The 10,669-nt window shown below is 37.4% G+C and overlaps 1 protein-coding gene across 1 annotated transcript; it reads right to left on the bottom strand.

Moving 5' to 3' along the window:
* Window positions 1–230: 230 nt before the first annotated feature.
* LOC147331202 (troponin T, cardiac muscle isoforms-like) lies at window positions 231–9,400 on the bottom strand. Its single transcript, XM_086293354.1, has 13 exons — window positions 9,312–9,400; window positions 9,121–9,165; window positions 7,550–7,748; window positions 6,948–6,974; window positions 6,802–6,823; window positions 6,642–6,705; window positions 6,424–6,540; window positions 6,259–6,336; window positions 5,979–6,080; window positions 5,785–5,894; window positions 5,562–5,652; window positions 2,937–2,977; window positions 231–616 (listed from the first exon to the last, which is right to left on the bottom strand). Exons 3-13 carry the CDS (start codon window positions 7,578–7,580, stop codon window positions 577–579), a joined length of 723 nt encoding a protein of 240 aa, XP_086149480.1. The 5' UTR covers window positions 7,581–7,748; window positions 9,121–9,165; window positions 9,312–9,400; the 3' UTR covers window positions 231–576.
* Window positions 9,401–10,669: the final 1,269 nt, after the last annotated feature.

The raw sequence follows: 10,669 nt of genomic DNA, 5'->3' as shown, positions 1-10,669 counted from the left end.
TATGTGGATGTCATATGTCAAAAGCCACAAATAAAACAGGATGGCAAAGTAAAAGTAAACTAACTGGAATCTGTCACATAAAACTATTAAGTCCAGTTTGCCAAAAACGACAATCTGGCTTCATTAAAGCAGGTGTGGCTTTTATAACTATCATAGAGTTGGTATTCATCTGTAAGTTCCCACGAGTGCTGGAGCCACAGATACAAATGCTACATCCATTTTGTTAGATACAAGTTTATTTAAATTTCTTGCAATCACAAAATCCTACACACCAGAATAGGTTCAGTTGCTCTTATTTCTTTCAGTCAGTTTTCTAAACTTTTGGATTCAGTTTAAAAAAAAAATCTTTATGTGTTACACATGGTCAGATGAACACAAGTTAAACCACATCATCTGATCTGTCTGCTATCAGTAACTTAACATGCACTTTATTCCACTAACAACATCTAAAAGAGCGTACTTTTTTTATTGTTCTTGCATTTTCAAGTATTAAGAAAATATTATTATCCAGCTTCTTATTCTCAGTCGTTTACGGATGGCTGATGTTGCTGGTTTTTCTCCAGCTGATGTCAGACGTTACTTCCTCAGGCCACGCTTGCTCCTGCCACCCTTTGAACTGAGAATAAATAAAAGTCAGCAGAGAATCATCACATCAGCGAGCACACAGGCTAGCTTTTTGGTGGTCATCTGTAGTGCTTGTTGAACCTTGTATTCACTCCCACTGGTCGTATATCTGTTTGTGAAAACCTGAATGCAAGGCTGAGTGGCTGCATTCCTTGTGAGCTGACCCTTGAATTGATCTTTAGAAATGTATTTCATTCTACTGATGCAAATAAGTCACTGCGGCTGCATTTGAAATTTAAATTATTTTAGGTAAATTTTCTGTCTTAGGGCTTACCTGTGTCTTTTCTAACATTTGAACTTCATGTCACTGACTTTTTACATCACATTTCTTTGTCTTGCTAAAATCTTGGGTTGCTTTTTCTGAAGTAACTCGAGTCAATATCCATTTGCACTGTTAAGCAGTAATTGCATTAAGATCAGTTTTGCAGCATTTCACTGAATCTGAATAGAGAGTGTAGCCCTGTGCACTTCAGGATTCATTCTTCTACCTTTATCAGCAGTTAAAACATCAATTGCAGCTAGTGACCTAGTTCCAGTAACAGGCATACACACTTGTGCCATAACTTTGCCTCCTCCGTGTTTAATAGACGATGCGATATACTTCAGAACAGAGCTTCTACTTACTTTTCCTCTCCATCATACTGGTAGAAGTTACTCCTGGTTTTATCTGTCTAAAGATTTTTTCCAGAACTGTTCAGACTCTTTTAGATGTTTTCTGGCCAAGCTAGGAACTCATACCTATTGTGTGGCTGCTGTTCCTGCTCTTGATTGTAATCAGTGGTTTGCACCTTAAATCCTTTTTATGGCCATTTATGACTGTCTCTTGAAAGTATATCTTGACAATTATACTACAACCTCTTAGAGAGTTTTCTTGACTGGGTCTGATGTTGAAAAATATTTTTTCTCTTAACCATGGAAATAATTCTGTCATCATGCTCTTTAGTTGTCTTGTGTGGTCATTGAGACTTTTTAGTGTTGGTGAGCTGGCCAGTGCATTCCTTCTTTTTAAGAACCAGATTGTTAATGAGGCCATTCCAAAGGGTTTTGATGCTGTCTCTCAGATTAATAATGGCCTCGCTCACTTGCATGAACATGTCTTTGGAACTAATTTTAAATAAAAAGTGAATAGATACTAAATGCAAATTTTACATTAGGAATAAACTCTTTTATATGTTTAAGATGTCAAGAAAAACAAGGGAAGAGGCCTTATCTAGCCATGAAACCATTTATCAGAAAATTACTTTTGAGCCTTTAGAAATGGGTGACTGTAGAAAAAGTCATTTTTGCAATGCAGTGCAATATTTTGTTAAATCTCAATGTACATAGATAAAATTGCAAAATTACTAAAAAAAAAAAAAGGTCAAAATACTTACAGACCCATGTCAAATGTTTGTGCCTGTGGCTTCCACAAACTTGATGCCACACTGGGTGCATTTCAGTAGCTTACAAGGGTTATGTTTTCATTATCATTTGAATTATTTTCAGAATATGGTGAGTTAAAATACTTTAGTGAAAGGTTTTTAGTGATTAAAATTTTTGAATAAAAAATAAACAGTGTGCGTATTTTTGTGCATATGATCTGAATATAGAATTACCATGACTCTACTCATTTGTGTTGGAGAACACACTACAAAAGCAGCCCTCAGATACTGGAGTGACTCAAAGCTTTTTAATAGCTGTATAATGGGATGTGCTAACCAATAACTGCCTACTATGTTTATCTGTTGTTGCTACACAAGTCCGTGTCCCCTGTACCTTTATAACCTATGGAGGTTTTTATAAATTCAGATTTATTTCAGTCTGATAAAGTTTTTCTCTTATTGACTCAGGTGTGTTCCTGCTTTGCATATTCTGAATGAAAACCAGTATTAGAACTTTTTAGTTTTTATTCAGCCCTTCACTATATTTATTGTAAAGCCTACATGGCGTCAGCTGGAAAAATATGCATGGTCTTAATTTGGGTGTGTATGTGTCCTTCAGACATGCCAGCATACACTTTTCCCAGTCCTGTTTGACTGGATATATTCAGGGGTTGCCAAGACAAACGGTTACTTCTTCTACTGTTTCAAAAGAATGGAGACCATTGTTGTTAGAAAGCAGGGGGGGGAGAAGGTGAAATGAGAGGAGGTGGAAACCTTTTATTGATAAGTTTCATTACTACTTTCTCCTCTTACTTTGCTGTAGTTCTACATTTCTACCCAGCTTTGCAGTCTTTAGTCCATGCTATATGTTAGAAAGCAAATAAAATCCTAATTTTTGTACATTACCTTTGCTACTCAATGTCAACAGAAACCACAGCAGAATAGACTTACATTTTCTGATGATCACTGACACGATTTCTCAGCACCGTGACCTGAGAAAACAGTAGTTTAACAGTTCATTGATATCTATACTGTGAAAAACCAACATGTTGACTTCTTAGCATTTGCTTTACTATATAAAAATCATCACATCTTCATAAAAACCGTGCAACTAGGAAAACATGAAAGAAAATCAAACTACAATTTTTTTTCAAGAGTAACTGTGGAGGTTAAATTTAAACCAGTCAGACATAACATTATGACCACCTAGCTGATGTTTTGCGGATCCCCCTTTTGCTGGCAAAACAGCCCTGAACCATGGAGGCATGGTATCTACTAGACCCTTGAAGGTGTGCTATGGTATCTGACACCAAGATGTTAAAAACAGATCCTTTAAGCCCTGTAAGCGGCAAGGCAGGGCCTCCATGGATTGTACTTGTTTATCCAGCAGGACCCAAGGATTCCAAGCAGGTATCACTGGTGTCTTGCTGCCAGTTGTAAAAGGAAACATGATCCATCCGACCAGGCCACATTCTTCCATTGCTCCGTGGTCCAGTTCTGATCCTCATGTGCCCATTTTTAGCACTTTCTGTCATGGTCCTGGGTCATGTGACCCAGTATTCTGAGGTTCTTGATGTTTTTGTTGTTATTTTCATTTATCTAGTTACATTCTGTCATGCCTAGTTTACAGTTTTAGTTCATGATTTATCAAGCTCCCCATTTGTCTCATCCCTGTGTGAAGTTTTCTGTGTCAGATTGTCAGGTTAAGTCTTCGTGTGTTTATCTGTCATGTTTCATGTCCAAGTTTTCTTTGTTTGTCAAATTCGAGTCATGTCTGGGTCTTGTTATGTTTCCCGTTTTATTTTGAAAGAGCCTTGTGTTTTTTGTTCATTGTATTTAGTTTCACGCCCCCTGTCCTGTCATTGTGTTAATTGTTGTCAGTTGTTTTCCCCATGTGATTCCTCTTCCCTTGATCATTCCTTATGTGTACTTAGTCTGTGTGTTTCCGCTCAGTCAGTGTCAGATCATCTGTTATCCTCATCTCATATTTTTGTAGTTTCCCTTATTGTGACACTGTGTTGCCAACTCCTCAGTAAGGAAAATCGCTATTGGCTGTCCTAAAAGTCGCTAGAAGTTGCTAAATGACGTCATCGCCTAATTTGCATATATGGTCATGCTAATCTAATTGTAACCTATGTTGTTGGAGAGAGAAATAACATCGTGGAAGAGACATAAAGTGAGTAAAAAATGTCCTAAATGCATTTAGAGTTTATTTAGAACTACAAATTAAATTTCTTTTAGCAATTATTGTTTTTTCTTAATGTCACAATTCCAACCCTGCTCCTTTACCCGGGCTTGGACCGGCAAGTGACCCGAAATAGGCACTCTGGTGGAGTTACTTTGTGTGTGTGTGTTTATAAGTAGTTTTAAACCTTGTGATCCACAAAACAGCATAAGAGTAAAAGAGTAAAAGAAGAACTGACTGCATTACAGCACCCGCTGCTTGTTCAGAGTAAAAGAGATACGCGCTTTCACGTCTTTTTAAAAAAAAAAGTCGCTAAGGGGTCTGAAAACTCGCTAAATATAGCGACAAAGTCGCTAAGTTGGCAACACTGGTTTCATAGCCCGCTTAGTTACTCTGTGTTTATAGTTTTTGTCATGCCATCAGCCGCAATAAAGGTTCGCTTTATTTTTGGAAACCTAGTTCTGTCTCCACCGTGTCTGCTCTTGGGTCTACCTCTTCTGCGCATCCCGCCGTTACACTTTCAGTGGTGCAAAGGCACCAGTAGGGGCAATAAGAATTACCATTAGCTTTGTTGGCAATTTGAGTTACAGTAAATCAAATCAAATCAAATCACTTTTATTGTCACATCACATGTGCAGGTACATTGGTACAGCACATGTGAGTGAAATTCTTGTGTGCGAGCTTCACAAGCAACAGAGTTGTGCAAAATACAATAATGTAAACAGTAGCACATCTGTTGGACCTCAACACAAGGGTCAGCCTTCTTTCCCTATGTGCATCAATGAGTCTTGGCCATCCATGCTACTGGTTCACCACTGTTCCTTGTTTGGACCACTTGCTCTGACCCAGTCATCTCCATCCATCTATTCACTAACGCTTATCAGCATCATGGGGCGAGGGCTAAAGCCTGTCTCAGCTACTAGAGGGCAGATATACCCCGGGAATCTCTTGCAGGGCTAACACAGAAAGACAGACAAGCATTAAAACATCTGGACTTCTTTAAGTTTATTGAAGACGTTTCACCTCTCATCTGAGAAGCTTCTTCAGTTCTAAGAGCAATTGGTGGAGAATCTCAAATTTTTAAGTCTTATTGGGAGTGTCCCAAAGAGGGTCGTGGACCCTCCTATTGTTCCTCTGCCTAATCCACGAGCCAAGCTGTGAAAACAGGTGTGGGTCACAATCACCAAAACCTTGGTTAGTTGAGTACTATATCCCTTCTATTTTGGATCTTTGGCTGAGTTCCACTCATTATATATAAGAAAACAGTTGTGACTCATTGCAATGGGTGTTCCCAGGCACCACACTTTCATGTTTTGTTTTCACCTTGGCCTGAATCTGTCCACTCAGAGGAAATCTTTGGCTGCAACAGCAAGAATCTGTTGACATTTTACCTCGTACTTCTGCTTTGTGCATTTTTGCTGAAGTTCAAATTTCTCGGCCTCTAGTTGGCGCAACCAGTCCCAAAGATCCTTAGCCTTTTCTCTGTAGAGAAAATGTTATGACAGTTTACTGTATAATGATCAGATGATGAATAAAGATAATTTTTATGTACATGACAGATATTTTGAATAAATCAAGAGAAAGTAAAGTGTTTTAGTAACAGTGTCCTTTTACCTGAGTTTGTCCTCTTTCAAATGATCAATATTTAATTCTTTGCGTCGATCATTCAGGATCTTTCTCTTCTTTTCTCTTTCTGTTGGTTTTTTTGTCCCACTCTGTGTTTGCTGGAAAGGAAACAAGCACAAGCGGAAATGCACTTTTACATGTACTTTATAGTAAGATGCTTTAATGGTAAACTAGATTGTTACCCTGTATCCAGTGAAAGTCAGGTTGGACAGAATCATCTTCTTCCTTGCATCGTCATCTGCTCTCTTCTTGGCTTCTTCTTCTTCTTTTCTGGCTTTCTCTTCCTGTTGAAATGATGTAGAGTACCTTTGATTTTTCACACTATTTTGACTGCTGGCAGTGTCTGAATTTGCACAAATTGAATACAATTCCTAGGTACAACTGTGGATTCTTAGACAACTTAAACATGTAGGAAATATCTGTTATGTTCTGAAAATGTTACTCTGTAGTAACTACACTTACTGCTAGTTTGTTCTGCCGTTCTCTTTCTCTCTCTGCTCTGATCTTCATCTCCTCTGCTCTCTCAGACCTGCGTTTCTCCTGATATTGAAAAGGAAGGACATTTTTAGTTGAAACGTAACACAATCAAATGGTTGTTGAAACTATCAAAAGAAAAAAATAACATACAATACGCTGCGTGAGGCCAATAAGCTCTTCTTCCTCCTTCTTACGCTTCTCAAAGTGAGCTTCAATCAAAGTCTGGAGCTCAGTCAGGTCTTTTTCCATTCGTTTCCTTTGAATGTCCTGAAAACATCAAGCTCATATTTTATTTAAACAACAAAGGACTATAGTTTACGAGTGTTTGGATTATTTGTTCATTTTAGTTGGCCCTAAAATTAACTTACGTCAAAGTCCACTTTTTCTCCATCTGGGATCTTGGGAGCTGCCAAGCCAGGCACAAAATTTGGCCTAAGGAAAACAAGAATAAAAAATGTACCTAAGTATGTATTTTATTGGAAATTGTATTGTGTTTGACTTATAAAAATATTTTAAAACTTTTCTTACCTTTGCTTGGGCTTTGCATCATCTGTGTATCCACAATAAAAAAAATCAAAGCATTTAGTAAATTAAATTAAAGCACTGAGAAATATTAGAACACTTATCCTTTGACACACAGTAGTTCCTGTGTTTTGTAAATAACCCTTCCGTACCTCCTTCATTTTCCTCTGTGGCATCTTCTGAAAGATGATATGCAATGTCAATACTGATTAAAGAAACAAAAAGCTCACAGCTTAAAGCATAAAGCTATGAAAGTTGAAATCCTAATAATGAGACGCAACCTACACAAAATCTTCATGCAACAAAAACATTAGTCACTGTCACTTTAGTCACTAAGTGGCTGTCAGTGATGATGGCGTTGGAATGACCCTAAGGCTCGTAAAGCACTTAGTATATGAGTCCGTTAAGAGGAACGTCTCCCAAAGAGATGATAGATATAAAGGGCCATGCAGTCATACAAGCGTTTCTTGTCCAGTTTAGAACATGCTACTTTAGATTATCTTGAAAGACAACTTCATGTCTCTACTAGTCTCTGTCCATACAAAGAATGTTTATCTATCGATGCAACATTTTGAGTTAACACTTAAAATGTATAACTTTACTTACAAACTACTTGCGCTTATAAAATATACACCTAAAGAAAAGAAACATATTTTCTGTGGTTCAGGTGCATTCTCAACTATAAAACTTTAGTTTAGTGAAAATTGTAAAAAATAATAACATTTAATGTTTTTACACATTATTTTCCTTTTACCTGACTTTTGGAATTCCTTCTTTTCCATCATAGATGAAAAGTTTGTTATTTAGAGCCCATCTGGATAACCCCTCCAAGCTACATAACAGAAATGCTATAAGCTAGTTTGCAGACTTTTTTCCTTAGATGGAGCCCTTCTGTCAAGTCTAGGCTTGACACGACTTTGCAATAATGGTCCCATGGCTTTGTAATACCTTACCTGAAAATGTAAGAAGAAAATCTGATTATTTTAAATCACTTCATTTTTTAATAGAGTTAAAGTTCTTTTTATGATGCTGTCTTTTGTCTTATAGTTGTGTTATATTTTTATTTTTGCTTGACTTTATTATGTTAATATTAAAATTAAAATACTAGCTTTTTTGGATAGTGTTCCAGACAATACAAGTGGCTTTAGTCATAACACTCCTGTATTTAAAAATTCCTTTTAAACCAAAGACAAAAAGTATCAATAAAGTAGGGAAATCACTTTTTGGCTTTTTCGACCAGCTTCCCTGTTTTCAGAGTACTTTAAATTCTGCTTTTTTGTTTTGTTTTTGGGGATTTTTTTCCCCCTATCCTCACCGCACGTCTGTAGGGAGAACCATTCCATCAAACATTTGTGGGCACAAATGGAAACTCAGCCTCCTGAAAAGAAGGTAAGTCAAACCAGCATTCGGGAGGTCCTCTAACAGGAATAAAACCGAACGTGTGTATTGTGCTCCTGCTGCTACCTTCCCCAAGGGCTTCTACTGAGAACATAGCCTGACCTACATTACTCACTAACAGCTACTGTTATCTCCATAGAGGGAGACAGGTGCTGCTTGGTTTCAGCCAATCTTCACATGGGCTTGGTTGGACAGCCCCACAAAGGAGACAGAAATAGAGGTATGATCCTTTGTCTCTGCAATGGTGACCCACTGCACCATTTGACTGGAAAGGACAGATCCACTGGGATGTTTATAAAAGGTGAACTATCTCACATCTCAGACCGAGAGGACTGACTCAGAGGACAAAGGTCAATCTGGCATAAAAGCTACAGAATAGCAGCCATCTCTAAAGTGGCGACAAGATGCCAAAAATACAGTGGGCTGTGCAGTGAAGCCAGCAGCTTAGCAGATGCACTGTGTTAAGTAATGATGAATGTTTAAATGGAAGAGTGGAAAGCAACAAAGTGGCAGACAAAAGAAAAAAAGCAAAATTTTGCATTGTTGTCATAGATATTGTTTGTATAAACAAACAATAATATATTCATCTCTTTCACAATGTAAAGAGCAAAGGTCAGCGAAAAGCAATGAACTTTGGCAAATTAAATATGGGTGAGGCATTTCTACTGTAGCTGGATTTATGTAATGCATGCAGACATGCAGCTGCATGAATCTGCAGCTTGTAAACTAGAGTGCAAACAGAAACAGTCAAAAACTTATCTAGCCCATGCATGGGTTAGGAGAACTGACAAAATGACTCACGTTGTCCTCTGAAAAAATAAAAAAACAGACCAAAATTTTATTTTGTTTCACTTTTTAATTCCATTTGCGCTGGCATAACTTTGCGAACATCAATCTTGTTTCTACAGAAAATAATTCAGTACTTACTCGTATTCGGCATCCTCTGTGTCTGACATGTTTAGGATGCAGTTCCTGTAAATGCGAATATACATAGAAGCCAAGTTATTAACTTGGCTTCTACAGACTGAGAGAAACCCAAAATCTAACAAAAAAGTATAAAATAGTTACAGATTTTGTTAGATTGTTTAAAAAGACAGAACAGAAGCATGCAGACTTACCCAGCTCGTGCAATGTGGCTCAATGGAGAATTGTATACTGTGTCCTTCACTGTGGGCTATAAGCTTTTAAACCCAGTAGTGGATCACATGGCGGCAAGCTGCCCATGTCTACAATGGGTGGGCACATACCTGCAAACAGATGGCAGATAACATCTACTAGAATGGGAAAACATGTATTCTCTATGGACTTGCCTTGACTATTTTTACTCTGTAAAACCTCCGCCAAACAGCACAGGATTATTGCTCTCTGAAGGTTTCAGTTTCTCATGAGTTAGGTTACCTATAATACTTATAAAAATATTTCTGTCTGCACACAAATACATTCTTGCATGGCTCAAGCTCTCCTGATATTTGCTTTCACTTCCTATTAGGATTCTGAAGATGGGTATGACATTTCTACAAGGTTTGCCTGCAGTTTTGTTATACAGTGAAGTAACTGCATTTTTCCCACAGCAGAATACCAAAAACAATACTCACATAAAATTCACACCCTTTTTCAGACTCCAGCCTGTGTTTATTGTCTTTGATCATAAACTCTGCCCTCAGTCCTTACATGCAAAAACATGCTACCAACAACATCATTTATGACCGTGCCAAGTCTTTTGATACTCCCGGTGTTTTTGGTAATGTATTTAACCCCACAATCAGGAGATTAGTCTTGACAGCTGAAGCCAAAACTTTCTTTGCAAAGGTTATTCAATGGGAGTTCCTCCTCCACCGTAACTCTTTTCAGGTTGGCTGTGTTTTCTCACATGTCAGTCACGTCTTGTCAAAAGTACAGTCAGTTACATTTTTTGCAAATATTCTATTCATCTATATGTATCATTATTTATTAATAACTTCACATAGTTTACTTGTCAAAAAAAAGTACTATGAGCTTATATAGGACCACTGAAAAAGAACATTGCTCTTTACAGGAAATTGTAAAAACTATTCCTTTACAGCACCGAGTGAACCTCTTGACATGTTTCTAATATGAAACTGATGCCCGATGAATTATGGCATTTTATCATAATTTTCTTTTTCTTTCTTTATTGCTTTTTTATGTGAACTATTTACACAGAGTGACATCATAGATCAGATAATTTTATATTTATGTTTTACTTTTTTTGTATTTTTGTGTGCATGCACATTATTGTGTTTGTGTTACTCATTCACAGAGTCAGAATCAGTTTAGTCGAGGAATTTACTGTCAATGTGATTTCCTAACAGGCTCAATGATGCAACCCTGTGTACCCATAAGCACTGTGTGGACCAGGGTAAATAACATGCTGTCTTGTTTCAGTCTCATTTGAGATGAACGTTTGTTAAGGATTTGTCCACTAAAAAAATAAGCATACAAAAAAAAGCTGGTCACA

This window comes from Aulonocara sp. 'chitande type north' Nkhata Bay, linkage group LG5 (assembly GCF_057382095.1).
Source record: "Aulonocara sp. 'chitande type north' Nkhata Bay isolate Kocher_YH1m ecotype deep benthic linkage group LG5, A_spYH_male_GT1.1, whole genome shotgun sequence".
NCBI classification, from domain to species: Eukaryota; Metazoa; Chordata; class Actinopteri; order Cichliformes; family Cichlidae; genus Aulonocara; species Aulonocara sp. 'chitande type north' Nkhata Bay.
The sequence above is the reverse complement of the archived record's forward strand: the minus strand, read 5'-3'. Positions and strand labels throughout refer to the sequence as shown.